Below are 21,105 nucleotides of genomic sequence, written 5' to 3'. Positions count from 1 at the left end.
TTTCATTCCTTATAGTTTTACTTACTAAAGCCTAAGACCAGTAGTAAAAATTTGTCTATTTTGCATTCTTGTCTTCTGGAGCTGAAGTGCAGTTGAATTGAAGAATTTGTATAAATTTCAGAATTTCTAAATTTGCTATGTTCTCATTTTGTTTTAGTGACTTGTCCCTCCCCATCCACCTCAAACAAATATGAATTTAAGCATAATCGCTTGGTGCATTAAGCTAAATTTAGAAACATGTTGACAAATAAGAGTTTGCGCCATGCATCAAGACACGCTGTTCTTCATTTCTGCCCCTCCTCCTTTTGTGACTGAGAGATGCATCAGATCAGGCTGATGAATAGGCCTTTTCAACATGTCAACATAAATTATTCAGCTTTGACAAACAAGTCTGACACTTAAACTCTGCTGATTGTTGAGGGAGGAACATTTAACGGCTCAACAGAACAATTTGAGGAAAAACACTTTCAAATATCTTAAAATTGCTTGAAGATGAAAAAAAAAAAAAAAAGCATCGCAATATAAACATCTAGACCAATTCTACAGTGTAAACTTGATGAAAACTTAACCTTGTGTGTTAAGTCACAGAGATACACAGAGAACGCTATACATATGGATCCATGGATGAAAATTAAATAATAAAAAATTATATATACAATGGCGGCTAATGTTTTTTAATAATGTACAGATTTTGCTGTTTCAGAAGGAAATTGGTACTTTAATTCACCAAAGTGGCATTCAGCTGATCACAAAGTATAGTCAGGACATTGCTGATGTAAAAAACAGCACCATCACTATTTGAAAAAAGTCATTTTTGATCAAATCTAGACAGGCCCCATTTCCAGCAGCCATCACTCCAACTATTTATCCTTGAGTAATCATGCTAAATTGCTAATTTGGTACTAGAAAATCACTTGCCGTTATATCAAACACAGTTGAAAGCTATTTGGTTCGTTAAATGAAGCTTAACATTGTCTTTGTGTTTGTTTTTGAGTTGCCTCAGTATGCAATAGACTGGCATGTCTTAAGGTCAATATTAGGTCAAAAATGGCAAAAAAGAAACAGCTTTCTCTAGAAACTCATCAGTCAATCATTGTTTTGAGGAATGAAGGCTATACAATGCTTTACATTGCCAAAAAAACTGAAGATTTCATACAAATGTGTACACTACAGTCTTCAAAGACAAAGGACAACCGGCTCTAACAAGGACAGAAAGAGATGTGGAAGGCCAGATGTACAACTAAACAAGAGGATAAGTACATCAGAGCTTCTAGTTTGAGAAATAGATGCCTCACATGTCCTCAGCTGACAGCTTCATTGAATTCTACCTGCTCAACACCAGTTTCATGTACAACAGTAAAGAGAAGACTCAGGGGTGCAGGCCTTATGGGAAGAATTGCAAAGAAAAAGCCACTTTTGAAACAGAAAAACAAAAAGAAAAGGTTAGAGTGGGCAAAGAAACACAGACATTGGACAACAGATAATTGGAAAAGAGTGTTATGGATCTTAACCCCATTGAGCTTTTGTGGGATCAGCTAGACTGTAAGGTGAGTGAGAAGTGCCCGACAAGACAGTCACATCTATGGCAAGTGCTACAGGAAGTGTGGGGTGAAATGTCAACTGAGTATCTGGACAAACTGACAGGTAGAATGCCAAGGATCTGCAAAGCTGTCATTGCTGCACGTGGAGGATTTTTTGATGAGAACTCTTTGAAGTAGTTTTTTTTTTTTTTTCAAATTGTAATAGTAATTTTTCATGTTATTAATATCCTGACTATACATTGTGATCAGTTGAATGCCACTTTGGTGAATAAAAGTACCAATTTCTTTCCATAAACTTTTGGCCGCCAGTGTATATATACCAAAATGACCCCTCTAAAGCCATATGACAGCTTTGTGTGAGAAACAAACCCAGTTATTATTTACTGATAATATCCAATTCCAGTAAGCAATTAATTCAAGAACTGCTACGAATGGATCATCGAGAGCGCTATAAACTGTCGTTGTTTGATAAAGACTTGCATGAAGATTCATCAAAATACTACATTTTCATAAGAAAAGGGCTTTTATCATGTACCTATGGACATGAGAGTGAGTAAATAATGCCAGAATTTTCATTTTTGGGTTGAACTATTCTTTTAAAATCATTATCACACACCTTACGGTGGATATTTTAAAGGTTTTGAGACACAAAATTCTGCCCAGCACACAGATGTTATGTTTACACATAAAGCAAAGAGGCTCAGCCATAACAACTATGCAGCTATTTCTGCTCTCTGTCAGAGCACAGAATGATTACGCCTGCGAAGGGCAATACAGAGCCAATATATGTGTGATTGGGTGTTTTATGAATGTACGTAAGTGTATCTAATTTTCATAAATGTCAGTGAGTGTGTGTTTATCGTGAATGTATTTAAGCATTTCTTGAATAATTGTGAGTGTATCTGTGTGTGTTTCATGAATATATATATGTGTGTGTGTTTTTTTGCCTGTGTGTGTATGTGTGCGCGTGTGTGTATCAGTGCAGCTATGTGTCATGAATGCATATGCGTGTCACTATGTGTCTGTATTTCATGCATATCTAAATATAGACCTGCCTGTCATTTGAAGTCTCTCTTGTATACTCAGAACAGCTCCTGCCCACTCTTTTTAGTAGCAGGTCTCATTATCGTACAACATGTCTCCATTCCAGTGCTGTTCTCAGCTTTTCCCGTCTTGAAAAAAAATCATTTCAAATATACACTGGTTGATTTCTCCAACAAAAAAGTATTATATTGAATCCGAATCAATACATTTACCTCAAAAATGAAGGTCAAATATCTCCATGGCAGATTTGCCTTTTTAGGAGTTTTAATATTGATTATAAAACAGATATGCTGATTGGTCAGTAATACAGTGTTCCAATTACACCTACTGTATGATGCAAAACACCTGTTCACTTATGCTACTACAGGGGTTTTCAAACTTTTTAAGGCCAAGGACCCTCGAATATGATGATCCCCTTGTGAGGGACCCCCTCCAAAAAATACAAAGGCAGTCATGTATTTTCATGTGTAAAGACAAATTTTTACTGTGAAAAAAGTATGATATTATAAAGACATATTTTGTTGTTTGCAAAATAAAATAATTAAATAACTGTATTTCTATTGTTATTGTACTAAAGCCAAATTAAATTATCAAAAAATATAATCTGAAAAATACTTTTTATTTTGTGTAAAGTTGACCACGTCTTGTTTCTACCCACTATAAGAGTACTGTTAGATGTAAGCTATAAACCTGAAGAAAAACTTTGTCAATTCTATTGAAATCTTTTTTTTAGTCCTTAGAAAACAGAATGAAACAATAATATGTAAAAAAAAATATATATATATATATATATATTAATTTTTATCCCCAGTCTGGAATGCCCAGTTCCCAATGCACTCTAGGTCCTCATGGTGGCATATTGACACACCTCAATCTGGGTGGCGGAGGACGAATCTCAGTTACCCCTGTGTCTGAGACTGTCAATCCACACATCTTATCATGTGGCTTGTTGAGAGAACCACATTATGGTGACCATGAGGAGGTTAACCCAATGTGACTCTACCCACCCTAGCAACCGGGCCAATTTGGTTGCTTACGAGACCTGGCTGGAGTTGCTTGGCACACCCTGGATTTGAACTTGTGACTCCAGGTGTAGTAGTCAGCATCTTTACTTACTGAGCTACCCAGGCCCCCCGATTTCAGTTTTCTTAAAAGTTTACTTGTATACGTGTTTTACCCTTTTTTTTGTCTGAAATTTTCTGCAGACCCCCAGTCACCCCCTTGCGGCCTCCTGGGGGTCCCTGGACCCCAGTTTGAAAACAACTGGTTTACATCACTGCGCATTACCTATAAAATAATATTTGTTTACTTGTCAGTGTAATGTTCTAAAGGGAATCACAAGAGCAGGATCTAGGTGCGGCTTAAGAAGTTTAATAAAGAAACAAAGTGTGGTACAAATGAACATAGAAAACTCTGGAACACGGCAGAACTAAGAACTAGGGAATAAAACAACAAAACATCCATGATGGGAACTCGGTACGGGAGAAAAACACATAACAACTGACAACGACTGGGTAGAAATCAGGGCATTATATACACAGGGGTTAATGAGTGAATAGAACAATAGGGAACAGCTGGCAGTGATGAGGGCAGGGAATTATGGGAAATGTAGTCCGGGGGAAACAGATAACGGGGCAAAACACAAGGCAAAACAACAGTGAATCATGACAGTCATGGACTATATCTCGGCACTTCGTTTTATAACAAATAAAAAAACTGAGGTAGGCTTATTAATCTTAATTTTAAACTATTCTGATCTAAGTTATGTTTTTGTTCCAGATATTTTAGTCTGAATCCTTTCCTTACTAGTAAAAACTTTAAACTTTGCTTCATTAAGAATTATGCAAATCATTTTACTAAAAAAAAAAAAAATTATAAAAAACCTTATAGCTTCAAGTTGATGTGTGTAAGTTATGTGCTAATAGCATCAGCAAACAGAAATGCAAAAATAACGACTTTTTTCAAACGTTTCCCAAACACTCCACTCATCTGCCATTGGTTGACAAACAGATAGCCCCACCCCAAACTCACACTATTGGTTGAGACAATGTTGTTGGGTGGGGCTAGTCGGGATGCTCAAACAACAGAGCAATGTTCTGAAAGCACCACAGAGCCACAGTGTTTACCCTTTTTGTGGAAATCAAGCTATGAATGGCTTTCTTAAAGTTGACTGTTGGGATCGGAGAAAGCATTTTAACATAAAAAAAAATTACACACTTCACCTTTAAATATTTGTTGTTCTATTAGAATAGTCTAAAACGTGACTCCAGCCAGGTCTCCTAAGCAACCAAATTGGCCCTGTTGCTAGGAAAGGGTAGAGTCACATGGGGTAACCTCCTCGTGGTTGCTATAATGTGGTTCGTTCTCGGTGGGGTGCGTGGTGAGTTGAGCGCGGATGTCGTGGTGAAGCCTCCACATGCGCTGTGTCTCCGTGGCAACGCGCTCAACAAGCCACGTGGTTGATGGTCTCAGATGCGGAGGCAACTGGAATTCATCCTCCACCACCCGGATTGAGGCGAATCACTACATGACCACGAGGACTTAAAAAAAAAGCGCACTGGGAATTGGGCATTCCAAATTGGGTGAAAAAGGGGAATATAGTAGTGAGAGAATACAATTTAATTTCAGAATGTGTTTGTCTTACGAAAAATGGCATATTTTGTTTTATGGTTACTGCTAATCATGGTTTTACTTACACTTTTGGTTACTATGATCTTATTGCAAATTCCACAGTTAAAACTATGGATGCGTTGGAACTTTCCTTCTGTGTAAAATCTTTTCTAATGCCTGATTGTAGAAAAAGTCTTTGTTTGTCTTCAGATTACTGTATTTTAATCATCAAGATCCTGATAAAAAGAAAGAAACCGTGAAAGAAAACAAATTTTCTTTCAGTTGGACCGATGCGACCAACTCAAGTGCTGGTGCGACCATTTGTAGAATTTAATACCGGTGCTACCACTGTTAAATGTTAGTCTGGAGATAAATAGATAAATAAAACATTATTTGTTGTGGCATTGCAAGAATTAATTTGCAAGAACAAATCTAAAAATAAGAAAATATGCAAATTTGTTGTTTTATTCATTACCCAATTAGCACTCTTGCCACCTGTGATCTCATTACTGTACCTACATGACTTGCGTTTTTTGCATAGCCGAATTTCAAACATTATGAGTAAACACGCAACTAAAATGGACAGAAAACATGGAAGTTCTTGAAAAGGAAAACTATCAATGATGGTTATGTGGGACAGTGCAATAGAGGTGTGCCATGGGATTTGTTTAATTGTAAAAAGTGTGCCGTGGCAGAAAAAATATTGGGAAACACTGGTCTAAAAGACCACCTTAAACATTCTGAAAATCAAAAAATGACATTACCATACATTAGGACCATACAGCGGCTTGAATGGTGCCATTATCATGCTGAATCATGTTTTTCAGGGATCTAGCACATAAGGAGGGTCCAAAGGTCAGTATCAGTGAGAGGTTTCATTAGATCTTGAAAGCATCTGCTCCAGCCACTTTTCTAGAGTTTCCTCCGCGATTTTGGCGCAATCAATGGCAAGGTTTCCATGGCAATGCCGATGACCTGTACCACTCTAAATACACTCTAAAGTCAACTGGGAGATGAAAACATTGTCTGTCTGGACTGCACCGGTGCTATTGTCTACCGTCATCTGCGGAATTATCTTGACTGTCCTTTATCACCCAACCAGGGCGAGTATCATCAAACCATTAGGCATGTGTACAGACACTGGCGATAATAGCCTTGTGCATATTGCAACGTGCAACTGCCTCTGCATGTGTGTTAAATGACACATTTGATACGTTTTTTTTTCTCTCTGTTTTTGTCTTTTTCCCGTCTGCTATTTAACAACTGATCAGAGACTCACGCAGTCATACTGTGCACACATTCACACACACACTGCAGTCACGCAACACACCACCATGTAACCAGGTTTTAGTCCAGTTATATGACTGTCTAAAGAATTTGGACTGATCTAAGACAGAAAACTATACAACAAAGCTCACAGATTAACTGCTATGCCATTCCCATTTCTCTTATTAGCTGCTTGGCGTTAGTGTGTGGTGAAAATGAAAGCACATAAATCCAGCTAGTGCTCTGTATTTTATAACACACTCACACAATACACTTTCAACAGATGGAAAAACCTGGCCATTTTCTAAACCACTGAAACTTCTAAAGCATCTTAATTTTAAGAGCCAAGGTCTTTGAAAAGAACAAAATTAAAGTTTGTCCTTTTATGTTTCTAGAAAGAAAAAGAGGGGGAATATATTCTTTTAGAATTTAAAAGATAGAGCTCTCCCCTCCATAAATCTGTAATTGAAAAGATAGAAAATAGTTGCTGATAGGAAAAGCATAGTTCCCTATCTGTCACTCACTCGACGTTGTTTCGATGTAGTGACACTAGGGGTCACACTTAGGAGCCCGAAACACCTCTGGTCTTTGATAAAAGGCCAATGATAGTTGGCAAGTGGTATCTTCGGCTCCGAAGAGAAAATCTGAATGAGTGGTTGCATACCAGCTCCTTTTATACCCGTATGTCCGGGGAGTGGTATGCAACCACTCATTCAGAGTTTCTCTTCGGAGGCAAACAGTCGATGTTCACTGAGCTGACTGTTCATTCACCTCTGCTGGATCTGATGGCGCATTTCAGTAGCTTCTCCCTCCTCTGCACTGGTGCACTGAAGAGAATGCCCCTGGGCGCTTCGGCAGAAATAAAAGAGTATATTTCTCTAAAAGAGCGGCATACACGGAACGTCTTTTTAAAGATGCATCTTTTTAAAGATGCCTTTCCATTTGTGTGTTATTCCTGGTTGTGGTCGTTATCTCTTACCTTCTGATGGTCACGATCACTGTCTTTCATGTCTCGGCGCGTCCCACGCGGAGACAGCGTTCGTGGATGGATCATGTACTCATTGTGAGAACATGACCATGGCAACGTTGCAGTCGCAGCTTGCCTTCATAAGAAAGCAAGCCACCCCAGCGGCTCCCCGCCTCGGTCCTTCTACCTACGGGTATGAGGCCAGCGCGGGTAGCACTGGGGGCGATTTGGGGACCCCAATGGGACCACCTCCGCCGGGTATCCCCCCACTGACCTCCCACTGACCTTGCCCAGCAGTTCTCTGTGGTGAAGCAGCAGACAGAAGCTATCCAGCACATCCTGCCCCGGCGCGGCTCAAGATCCCGCACCCTGCCTGTTTGTCACCAAGAGCGTCCCCCTGTGGTGACTGTACCGGCCCTGGCATGGAGCCCACCGCAGGAAGCAGACGCCACCCGTCTCACGGCCGGCCGTCAAGAACCCGCGAAAGGCTTCGAAGTGCCCCTGAGACGGGCGACCCAGGGACGACGAAACCCACTGCTTTGGAGCTCGTAAGCAGACCACTCCATCCCCCGGTGGAGGGCCGGGAGGAGAATCTTTTGTTGCCTTTTCATTTAATTTCGGTGCATGCCCAAGTGGCTGCAGTACCCAGCCTGGCTGATCCGGACCGTCCGACTCGGCTACGTGATTCAGTTCATCAGGTGTCCGCCCAGGTTCAGCGACATCCACTTCACCTCGGTTAAGGGCGAGAACTCTGCTACCTTGCGCGCGGAGATCGTAAACCTCCTACAGAAGGATGCGATAGAGCCTGTCCCTCCGGCCGAGATGAAGAAGGGGTTTTACTGCCCCTACTTCATTGTACCGAAGAAAGGCGGTGGGTTGCGGCCAATCTTGGACCTGAGAGTACTGAACTGGGCTTTACACAGACTCTCGTTCAAGACGCTAACGCAAAAACGCATTCTAGCGGTGCCCGGCATCAAGATTGGTTCGCGTCGGTAGACCTGAAGGACGCGTACTTCCACGTCTCGATTCTACCACGACACAGACCCTTCCTGCGGTTTGCATTCGAGGGTCGGGTGTATCAGTACAAGGTCCTCCCTTTCGGCCTGTCCTTGTATCCTCGCATCTTCACGAAGGTCGCAGATGCAGCCCTTTCCCCGTTAAGGGAAGTGGGCATTCGCATCCTCAACTATCTCGACGATTGGCTAATCCTAGCTCACTCTCGGGATATGTTGTGCACACAGGGACCTGGTGCTCTCGCACCTCAGCTGACTAGGGCTTCGGGTCAACTGGGAAAAGAGCAAGCTCCTCCTGGTACAGAGCATCTCTTTTCTTGGCTTGGAGTTGGACTCAGTCTCGTTGACGGCGCACCTCACAAATGAGCGCACACAGTTGGTGCTGACCTGTTTGAAGGCATTCAGACAGAAGACAGCAGTACCACTGAAACTGTTTCAGAGGCTCCTGGGGCATATGGCATCCTCAGCAGTGGCCACTCCACTCGGGTTGATGCATATGAGACCACTTCAGCACTGGCTTCAGACTCGAGTTCCGAGATGGGCATGGCACCGTGGGACACATCACGTGGCCATCACGCCGATCTGTCACCGCCTCTTCAGCCCTTGGCTGGGCTCTTCAGCCCAGACCTCATGTTTCTACGGGCAGGCGTTCCCCTAGAGCAGGTCTCCAGGCGCGTCGTGGTTTATGACAGATGCCTCCAAAATGGGCTGGGGCGCTGTATGCAACAGGCACGCAGCTGCCGGCTCATGGATGGGCCCGTGGCTACGTTGGCACATCAACTGCCTTGAGTTGCTGGCAATTCTGCTCACCCTGCGGAGGTTTCGGTCATTGATCCAGGGCAAGCATGTGTTAGTTTGGACAGACACAATGGCAACGGTAGCATATATCAACCGTCAAGGCAGTCTACGCTCCCGTTGTATGTCACAACTCGCCCGCTGTCTCCTCCTCTGGAGTCAGCAGCACCTCAAGTCGCTGCGAGCCACTCAAATCCCGGCGACCTCAACACTGCAGCGGACGCGCTGTCGCAGCAGGTTACCCTCAGGGGACCATCAGGAGGTCCAACTGATTTGGAGTCGATTCGGGCAGGCACAGGTAGACCTGTTCGCTTCCCAAGAATCCTCCCACTGCCCGCTCTGGTACGCCCTGACCAAGGCACCTCTCGGTATAGACGCGCTGGCACACAGCTGGCCCCCTGGACTTCGCAAATATGCATTTCCCCCACTGAGCCTACTTGCACAGACCCTTTGCAAGGTCAGGGAGGATGAGGAGCAGGTCATCCTGGTAGCACCCTACTGGCCCACCCAGACATGGTTCTCCTCACGACATGGAGAGGAATGACCTTCTTTCTCAGGGACGGGGCACCATCTGGCACCCACGACCAGACCTCTGGAATCTCCATGTCTGGCCCCTGGATGGGATGCAGAGGACTTAAGTGGCCTACCACCCACAGTGTTAGACATGATAACTCAGGCTAGGGCCCCCTCTATGAGGCGCCTGTATGCCTTGAAGTGGCGTCTGTTCGCTAAGTGGTGTTCTTCCCGACGCGAAGACCCCCAGAGATGCGCTGTCAGATCGGTGCTTTCCTTCCTGCAGGAGAGGTTGGAAGGGCGGCTGTCCCCCTCCACCTTGAAGGTGTATGTAGCCGCTATAGCGGCACACCACGACACAGTGGACAGTAAGTCCTTAGGAAAGCACGACCTGATCATCAGGTTCCTGAGAGGCGCCAGGAGGTTGAATCCCTTCAGACCGTGCCTCTTTCCCTCATGGGACTTCTCTGTAGTTCTTCAGGGTCTACGGAGAGCCCCCTTTGAGCCCCTGCAGTCAGCTGAGCTTAAGGCACTCTCCTTGAAGACTGCCCTCCTGACTGCGCTCACTTCCATCAAGAGGGTAGGAGACCTGCGAGTGTTCTCTGTCAGCGAAACATGCCTGGAGTTCGGTCTGGGCTACTCTCATGTGATCCTGAGACCCCGACCGGGCTATGTGCCCAAGGTTCCCACCACTCCTTTTAGGGACCAGGTGGTGAACCTGCAAGCGCTGCCCCAGGAGGAGGCAGACCCAGCCCTGATGTTGCTGTGCCCGGTGTGCGCTTTACGCATCTATTTGGATCGCATGCAGAGCTTTAGAGTCTCTGAGCAGCTCTTTGTCTGCTTTAGTGGACAGCGGAAAGGAAGCGCTGTCTCCAAGCAGAGGATCGCCCACTGGCTCATTGACGCCATAACAATGGTATATCATGCCCAGGACGTGCCGCCCCCGGCAGGGCTACGAGCCCATTCTACCAGGGGTGTGGCAGCCTCCTAGGCCTTGACCAGTGACGCCTCTCTAACAGACATTTGCAGAGCAGCGGGCTGGGCAACACCCAACACCTTTGCGAGGTTCTACAATCTCCAGGTGGAACCGGTTTCGTCCCGTGTAGTGGCAGGCACAAGCAGGTAAGTCCGGGACAGATTTGCGCATAGCGCCTTTCACCTCCCCTGAGCTGAAGACGTGCGCTGTTGACTCTCAGTAGTGTTCACAAACTGTGTTCCCTGGATGATTTCCTCCGAGTCCTGTGGCAGACGAGTTTGCGGAGAAACTAACTAAGCCCTGTACTGGGGTAGGTGCTCTGCATGTGGTGGTTCCCCATAGGTAACCCCATGCGACATATATCTTCCACTAATTTGTTTCTCTCTTGGTAAACTGCATCTTCCTTGGGCAGAGGCTCTCTGCCCCAGTCACCATGCTTGTAGAAACTCCTCCCCCGTAGGATAGGACCTACCATGGGACTTCTCCACATGACAGAGGAAAAAAAAAAAGAGGATAAGAGGCCACGACTGGGCTAGCCTGTCTCTATCTTTTGGGCAGTCGACTTGACCCCGAAGGGCTGTTTGACACTCATAACAGCATTGGGGGAAGTTACGTGTCGGCCTGGTGCGCTGGCTACAAGGCACACAGTGGTCTGCCAGCCTCACACCGCCAGTTCATGTAACACAGTTCAGCCAGTTGTGGCGTTTCATATAGGGACCCCTAATGTCACTACATCGACACAACGTCGAGTGAGTGACAGATAGGGAACGTCCTAGTTACTTGCGTAACCTCCGTTCCCTGATGGAGGGAACGAGACGTTGTGTCCTTCCCGCCACAATGCTGAACTACCCGCTGAAATGGCTGGGACCTTGTCTCGGCTCCTCAGCACAAAACCTGAATGAGTGGTTGCATACCAGCTCCTTTTATACCCGTATGCATACCACTTGCCAATTTTCATTGGCCTTTTATCAAAGACCAGAGGTGTTTCGGGCTCCCAAGAGTGACCCCTAGTGTCACTACATCTACACAACGTCTCGTTCCCTCCATCAGGGAACGGAGGTTACGCAAATAACCAGGATGGCTCTTTTACGTGTGTGCATCGTGGAGAACAAAAGCTCATGTTTTTTTTTTCTATGCGAGTCTTGGGTAACCTTACAATTGAAATACTATCACAAAATTAGCTGTCCTAACTTTGTAAACATGTAATTCTGGTTCTGTACACTCTATCTCAAATTGAAAAGTTGTATTTCATTCCACTAAATGGCAGCAAGCACTAGAAAAAATATTTTTTTCTCTGTCACATTCCATAATAATATACAGATCTGAAATGTAGGTGGCGCTCTAATGCATTTTATCCCTCAAAGATGTGTTTGTCCATAGACATTCAGTCTAATTTTCAGTTCATGCACCACCCTCGTTATTTCATCAAATATCTCGGCCTCTGAGTGGATTAGAAAGCTGAGATCCTCCCCTTTTGCAATGATATATAACATTTTATCATCAACTGTCAAAAACATATTTTTCTGATGATTTGTTTAGCATGCATTTTCTGCTGGATGGCATATTTTGTTCTGGACAACTAAGATATAATATTGGATTAGCCAAGCAAGCTCACTGAAAAGTAAAAAATGCCACATTTTTTAGAAAACTGCCTAAGGAAAAAAGCAGATGTAAAGAATTAGCTATCTGGGACTTACGCATAAAAGAGACATGTGTATATGATGACTTGATCTCATTTCACTTTGTGATTCTTTTTAAATTTTTTCAAAATGTTGTATTAGGGCAACAAAATAAATAAGACTGTACTGTTACATTCCTGAGAATGAGAGCTTTCATTTGATATATGACTTGTCCATTTAGGTGCTATGTGAAATACTTTTAATTTCATATAAATAGTCCTACCCAGTGATGGTTATCTCTGAGCTTTCATGCTTTCAAATGATACCTTATACACCTGACTTATGTATATGGGACTTTAACATTTTAAGCGTAAACTATTTCACTTTGGACCCGCCAGTGGATCCATAGAGTTTAAGGGGTTAATTACTATTACTATTACTATTTTAGAATAATAGTGAAATCATCTGACCAATGAAATAACCTTTTCCTCTTTGGCACGGAGAACACAACTGCTGTGTTTTTCAAAATCTATTTGAAATGTGGACTCATTGGACCAAAAACCATGGTTCTACTGTTCTACTTTCCATCTAAAATTAGCCCGAGCCGAGAGAATTCGGCAGCACTTCTGGACAGTGTTGATGTAGGGCTTCTGCTTTGCATAGTATAGTCTTAACTTGCATCTGTGGATACAGCGGCGAGTGGTGTTCCCTAACAAAAGTTTACTGAAGTTATCCCAAGCCCATGTTCATGATATCCATTACAGATGTATGACGTTTTTTAAGACAGTGACGTCTGAAAGTTCGGAGATCATGGGCATTCAGAAGTGGTTTTCGTCTTGCCCTTTACGCACCGATATTTGACCAGATTCCTTTAATCTTTTAACTATATTGTGCACTGTAGAGGGTAAAATGCCCAAAATCCTTCCAATTTGTCTTTGGGGAACATTGTTCTCAAAGTGCTGGATTATTTTCCAAAGCATCTGTTGGCAAATTGATAAGTCTCGAATGATCCTTGCTCTTGAAGGACTAGGCTGTTTTTGAAGGCTCCTTATATACTGACACGATTACCTCACCTGTTTAACATCTCCTGTTTCACACTGCCTTGTTTTTTTCAACTCATCAAATTGTTATTAGTCTTAAATTGCCCCTGTCTCAACTTTTTTGGAGCGTGTTGCCATCATCTGATTTTAAATTACTGTACATTTTCAAAAAACAAGGAAATTCACAAGGCAAAACATCATATAATGTGTAGTTGTAGTGTTTTCAATATAGCAAATGGTGAATATAATTTACAAATAACTACTTTTTGTTTTTGTTTGCATTTTTCATACTGTCCCAACTTTTTTGGAATTGAGGTTATATATATATATATATATTTATATAAACAGTCCTGTGCAAAAGCTTTAGGCACTTGTGAAAAATGTTGTATTGTATGTCTTCAAAAATAATGACAAAAATATTTTTATTTATCATTTAATGTCATACAAAGTCCATTAAACATAAAAAAGCTAAATCAATATTTGGTGTGACCACTTTTGCCATCAAAACAGCACCAATTCTCCTAGGTACACTTGGACACAGTTTTTCTTGGTTACTGGCAGATAGCAAGCTTCTTGGAGAATTCACCACAGTTCTTCTATCTGTTTAGGTTGTCTCAATTGCTTCTGTCTCTTCATGTAATCCCAGACTGACTCGATGTTCAGTGGGGGGGCTCTGTGCGTGCCATGACATCTGTTGCAGGGCTCCCTGTTCTTCTATTTTATTATATTTCATGTGCAAATCGAATGTTTGGGAGTCTAAAATTGACATTTTCTATTGACACACTAAAGCTGAAAATATAAAAACCATCTTAAGACAAATGTTTTTGTGAAACATCTTATGTGCCTAAGACTTTTGCACTGTACTTTATATATTCATAAAATACATATATGTAAAATTTATTTATGTGTGTCAAAATTGTTGCATAAAATACAAACACTCAACTGCTTGAAAAAGATACTCTGCAGCAGTCGTGTCCACATGAGTTCTCATATGAGTTTTATTTTTCACTTGAGTACAGTCTTTACAACCCCCACCCCTCCCCCTGCCTCACACTATTCATTTTCTCCCTCAAAGCAAGCACACAGCTGAAAAGTCTTAATTATCCAGCAGGGCTAGATTGATGAGAGTCATGTTCTCATGAACAGCTTCAGGTTAAAGCAGTCTTCTGTATTGGAAGAAAAAGTTCCTTTTTGAATCTAGATGTAAAATTCTAACAGTATACTGTAGAGAATAATAAAAAAAAAAAAAAACTCAAACACTGAGCTGATGCTTTTATCAGAAGCAGCTTACAGTATAAGGGAGACCGGGGCTAGATGTCACACGTTTTACTCCGGTGAATATTTCTCAGGGTTTTATAGGCAGATACTTTAAAGTGTTAAAGGGATAGTTCACCCAAAAATAAAAATTCTCTCATCATTTACTCACCCTCATGCCATCCCAGATGTGTATGACTTTCTCTCTTCTGCTGAACACAAATTAAGATTTTTAGAAGAATATCTCAGCTCTGCAGGTCCTTACAATGCAACTGAATGGTGATCAGACCTTTGTTCTGCTGAAGAAAGAAAGTCATACACATCTGGGATGGCATGAGGGTGAGTAAATAATGAGAGAATGTTCATTTTTGGGTGAACTATCCCCTTAACTGCATGTTAACACTTGCTGGGGCATGTTGTGACATTAAATGATATCAACATGTTGGAAATGCCATTATATTGGCCTATAATTGGCTTTTTAGCTAAATTTAAACAGTAGAACTATTATGAAACAACTCATGACATAGCGAATACTATATATATATATATATATATATATATATATATATATATATATATATATATATATATATATATATATATATAAGGGAAATAAGAGATTAAATTCCATATAAAACATGTAACAACTATGAAATGAAAATTCTGTCATCATTTACTCAACTTCGTGTAGTTCCAAACCCATATGGATTTCTTCGACAGAACCAAAAGGAGATTTTAGGCATAGTGTTAGCCTCAGTCACCATTCACTTTCATTCATCTTTTTTCATACAATAAAAGTGAATGGTGACTGAGGCTAACATTTTGCCAAGCATCTCGACTTGTGTTCCACAGAACAAAGAAAGTCCTATGCCTATACAGTAGGGTTAGAACAACATGAAGGTGAGTAAATGATGACAATTTTAATTTCTGAGTAAACTATCCCTTTATATATTGCTACACCACAAGACAATTTGACATGTAAAAAGTTCTATCTGTATGTCAAAGCAGGGGTCCTTTTGATTTTTTTTTAACCTTTTGAATTTTTGAATCAATATAGAGAATAGAGGTTAGACTGTGACAGTTAAGACAGTTTGGTCTCAATGAGCTCTTATAACTAAATGGTGAGAGTTGTTAAGACAGAATGTAGTAACTCATTAATTGCTATCCCATCAGTCTTACAGATTAATGTGTCAAAGAGATTTGATTAATACATATATTATTCTCTTAACTATTTTCAAGGCCACACACTGACAAAAGTATTCTAAATCATGGGTGCACACAAGAATACGTCCAACACACACACACACACACACACACACACACACACACACACGGTGGTGCAGCTATCATTATGAGGACTCTCCATAGAGATAATGATTTTTATACTGTACAAACTATAGATTCTATCCCCTAACCCCAAACCTACCCCTAAACCTAACCCTCACAACCCCTGCATTTTTACATTTTCAATAAAACATCGTTTAGTATGTTTTTTAAAGCAATTTAAATTATGGGGACACTAGAAATGTCCTCATAAACCACATTTATAGCATAATACCCTTGTAATTACCAGTTTGTAACCTAAAAAATAACACTTAAACCACTTAAACCTGCCCCCACACATACACGTTCACCAGGCTATTTAAATGAGGACATACATAGTAATTTATTGTTTTTATATAGATTATAGTATAGCTATATAAAGCTTATTTAAACCCACACACTTCATCTAGTAGAAACAGTACATCAAAATGTCATTTAATTCACACAAATCAAACACTGGACTGCATCTCTTTATTATACTTTTACATTCATCTGATGTCCTTAACTCCATCATCATCCTGTCTAATTAAATCCCTTTCAGACACATTCCCATCTCTGTTGGTAAGTATTTGGTTAAAGAATGGACCAGAGAACAAATCAGTTGCTGAGACATGCTGTCCAGCTCAGCTGGATCTTAGCTAGATCTAAATATGCAGAGCCTGTATGTGTGCCTCAGGGCTGTTGGGTCATTATACCTCCACCCAATCATACTGTGTTTAAAGCCAAATGAAAGGTAATCATTTCAGTAATGCAATGCTCCAGCACTTGCGGGACTCTTTAGCAGGCCACTGCCACAACATACTGACAGCTCTGCCCTGATTATGCAATAGTCAGGGATGGGAGGGTTACTTTTGAAATGTAATCCACTACAGATTACAGAATACATGCTGTAAAATGTCATTTCTAACGTATTCCGTTAGATTACTCAAGGTCAGTAACGTATTCTAAATACTTTGGATTACTTCTTAAGCACTGGTAGATTTTTTCACTTGTTTTGACTATAAAAACTCTGCCAGTACAGTAACACAAAATACACATGTTAAAAATACATTCTCTGAAAAACCTAAATATCTTATGCAGTGTTGTTTCTAAAACAAGATAAATCAAATTGATCTTGTTTTAAGGATTTTTAGATATTTTTACAGGAAAACAATACAAAAATTATCATCAAGAATATGATTTTTGCCCTAATATCAAAGGTCTTACAAGAAAAAAAGAAATTAGGATCCAACGTGAATTTTCTTGATAAAAAAAATATGATCCTGCCTGGTAACACATGCATGTAAAATGGCTAGAAATAGCATTTTAGCTTAGCATAAAGCTGACAATTTACACAAGGTTTATTTCTATTTCTTCTGCTCCAAACTTACTTCAAACTTACTTCTCTGTCTGCTCGTATGAATGTAACACATCATATGAAAGTGTTTCACCGCTGTTCAAATGCACTTTGGATCGCATCATTTATATGTATAAATGTTTTCCATCTGAAAGGACTAAATATTAAATGAAACAAATGACAATAAAATGCAAAGTAATCTCTTCAAAATACTTTTTGAATGTAACTGTATTCTAATTACCAATGATTTAAATTGTAACTGTAGTGGAATACAGTTACTTATATTTTGTATTCCCGTTACATGTATTTCGTTACTCCCCAACCCTGGCAATAGTTCAGCAATAGTCTGTTAATGATCTAACTTATCAAAGATACTACACAGAAACAATCCAAAGAGTTCTACAATAAATACATTTAAGAAAGTTGTTTCACAATTGTTTATGTATGATCCAGCTAAGTGGTTCTCAACTGGTGGGTTGAAAGAGAAAGAGAAAGAGAAAACGCTTCTCATATCTTGTTGTTGACATCAAAATACAGCCCACACAACCTTATATGTGCATTCACTTGCAGCAAGGATAAACATGGTTTGTGCCGACCACAATTTGTTTTGTGCAGTGAATTATCGGCTGCATGAAACCATCAAAATTCAAGAGACATTTAGAAACCAAAACTGTCAATTTGTCCTGACTATTTTTCCATTCTGCTCAAATAGTCCTTTTACTTAAATGATTGAACTGAAAATCTTTATTAATGATGCAACACACCTATAATTTTCACCTATAAAAGTACTATATAAGGCACTGATAACAGTAAGCTCACAGAAAGTGTATTAAACTGAGAGCCCACTTTTCTCCTGGTTAAACAACTGTCAAACCCACACCTGTACGTCTAATGACAAATGCAGAGGTTGAAGGCTGGCCCTCAAAAGCACACAAAGTCAGTTTTGTCGTGTACAAGCATCACCAAAGGAACATAATGCATGGGATCCCATGTTTCCCCACCTTCTTGCTTGTAACCTGAAATATTCTAGAATCTTATCGCCATGGGAACACATGATTGTCTGGCCCAATTTGGAAGTAAACTGATAATGGTTTTTAATAATCAATGGTGATACCTACAGAACAGTGCAAATGATTGATATATTACTGTTATATAAATGTACTGCTGAAATTAAATGAATATTTAGGCTAATTTGCACAATGTTTACTCAGTTAAAGGAATATTCCGGGTTCAATACAAGCTAAGCTCAGTCGGCAGCATTTGTGGCATTATGTTGATTACCACAAAAATATATTTGACTTGTCCCTTCTTTTCTTTAAAAACAAAAAGCAAAAATCTTGGGGGCCAATCCATGAACATAAAAATACTCACTGTTTTAAAGGTATAGCCACATGATGTAAATAATATGCATGTTAACTAGGCTTTGGATCTATGCCGCTTTCATGTATCATTAATCTGAAAATTTTCCCACTGATTATCGATATATAGGGATTTATTTATTTATTTTTTTCATATTTAAATAGGGCTGTTCGTTGCACAATAGTCTTTGTCTTTTCAAACATATTTCTCAACACAACTTTGGTAAAGTGTGAGCAGCAGGGTCAATTAAAGTGGGTCGTGCACCAGACGTGTCTGGCAGTTCTAATATTTGAAACAATCATTTTCTATGAAGGTACGTATGCACACACTCGCCTTTTCCTAAGTCTGTTGAAAATTCTGCATCGCCACAGAGCTCAACTCGCATGGTTTTCTATTAAATTCCTGACTACCACCCCTGGAGTCACGAGTTCGAATCCAGGGCGTGCTGAGTGACTCCAGCCAGGTCTCCTAAGCAACCAAATTGGCTAGGGAGGGTAGAGTCACATGGGGTAACCTCCTCGTGGTTGCTATAATGTGGGGTTCTCGCTCTCGGTGGGGCACGTGGATACCGCGGAGAATAGCTTGGGCCTCCACACGCACTACGTCTCTGCGGTAACATGCTCAACAAGCCACGTGATAAGATGCGTGGTTTGACGGTCTAAGATGTGGAGGCAACTGAGATTCGTCCTCCGCCATCCAGATTGATTCACTATGTGAATCACTATGCCACCACGAGGACTTAGAGCGCATTGGGAACTGGGCATTCCAAATTGGGGAGAAAAAAAAAATTAAATCCAAATCATTATCAAAGGACAATTGAACCTAGTCATTACTGGATGATATACTGTGTATAAGTATCTTTCATAGAGCCTATACAATGTATTTTCAGTTACATGTATGTCTTTTTGTGGTTTGACAGCTTGAATGAAACCTATTCAATACTACATACAGAGAAATTGCATAATAAACGTCGCCATTTCTAATCGTTTAGTTTGCACAGTTACACCAGTTTCATACACTAACCTGCAAACTCAACAATGTCACTTTGCTAATTCTGGAAGCAGTACAAAAACCTTTGTATCTTTGGACTGCCATCAGCTCATAATGTGTGTGTTATACCTGTGCCTCTTCCATGCCATGACCGGCTTCAGTAAATGTTATGTTGCCCCCTTGTGGTCTCCAAAAGCTGTTACATCAGACTACATTGAATGGAATGCAACTGGCAGTGAATTGAAAGCACACAAATTAGGCTTTTAATTTACATGTTGGCTGATATTAATTTATCGATGCTTCAAAAATTTATAGATAAAATAATGTGCTGATCAATAATCAATATTTTCGATATTTTGTGACATACCTAGTGTTAACATGATTTTAGTGTGAAAAGTTATATCCAATTTCACAACTTTGTTGCCAGGCCGATATTACCCTGTAAACCCAAACATGCTAAAACGACAATTTAAACAATTTTACAGATCAAATAATACACATTTTAACAGAACAATTTATGTGCTTTTATAAATGATAAGCTTCACATTTCTGTCAAACCAATGGAAGATGGGAGAAGTTTTTTTTGTTTTTTTTAAACAGTGATTATTTTGGCAATTCCATTTGGTGACGCTAGTGTTGCGGACATTACAGACTTCAGCTTTAATTCAGGTAAATTCTACTATCATTATGAGCCAGCTAAAAATATATGTACATCTTATTAAACTGCATGCTGTGTGTATGCGTGTGTCACTTACTCCCATTCCTTGCGTCGGGCCTGTGGGGTGCTCTGAATCTTGTGTGCCTGGTGTGCTTTAATGATGTCACGTTGTTCGATAAGTCCCCCCCTGCGCCGTTTAATGATATTCGGGCTGACGTGCATGTCGGGGTCCAGACCCAATGGCCCCTCGCACGACCCCCCCAGATCCAGGGAGGATGGAGCCAGGCCCATCGGATGGGCATGGGGGACGTAGAGGGTGTTGAAACTGGATGCATGGGACAGGAAACTGACCGCCAGGCTCTGGGGCTCCAGGAGGGAGCAAGTGCGGGAGCCATCCTCCAGTGTTCCTCGGTGCTTGAGCCAGCCCTCCGGGTCCTGAGGCTGGAGCAGATAGCGTCGTGGAGACGGATTCCTGCCACACACACCCTGACCGAAAGATGGGACCGCCAGAGCATTGCAGTCAGATAGGGACTGAGCGCTGACCGAACATGTGCCCAATTCCAACATTCTGAGGCCAGATTCTCAGCATTGTTCTGTCAACGGAGGAAAAAGAGAGAGGAATGAAGGGTTACCATGGAAAAGACCAACTAATTATCTATTTGTGACGTAATAGAGTAGTCCAATTTCTAGTCCTAAAACCTGGAACCCATGGGTTCCCTCAGGAATTTTATTTACATTTAACCGTTTGGCAGACACATTTTATTATTATGTGTTGGTCTATAGTTTATGTAAATAAATGAA

The 21,105-nt window shown here is 41.1% G+C and overlaps 1 protein-coding gene across 1 annotated transcript in view; it reads right to left on the bottom strand.

The window, feature by feature from the left end:
- LOC127414712 (probable voltage-dependent R-type calcium channel subunit alpha-1E) overlaps nt 1-20,871 on the bottom strand; it is a 229,162-nt gene extending 208,291 nt beyond the window's left edge. Inside the window, exon 1 of the mRNA XM_051652917.1 lies at nt 20,402-20,871. Coding sequence (XP_051508877.1) covers nt 20,402-20,871 — 470 coding nt within the window. The remainder of the gene's footprint in view (nt 1-20,401) is intronic.
- Nucleotides 20,872-21,105: the final 234 nt, after the last annotated feature.

Source organism: Myxocyprinus asiaticus, chromosome 24, assembly GCF_019703515.2.
Source record: "Myxocyprinus asiaticus isolate MX2 ecotype Aquarium Trade chromosome 24, UBuf_Myxa_2, whole genome shotgun sequence".
Classification (NCBI taxonomy): Eukaryota; Metazoa; Chordata; class Actinopteri; order Cypriniformes; family Catostomidae; genus Myxocyprinus; species Myxocyprinus asiaticus.
Note: the sequence above shows the minus strand (reverse complement) of the source record. Positions and strands in the feature narration are given on the sequence as shown.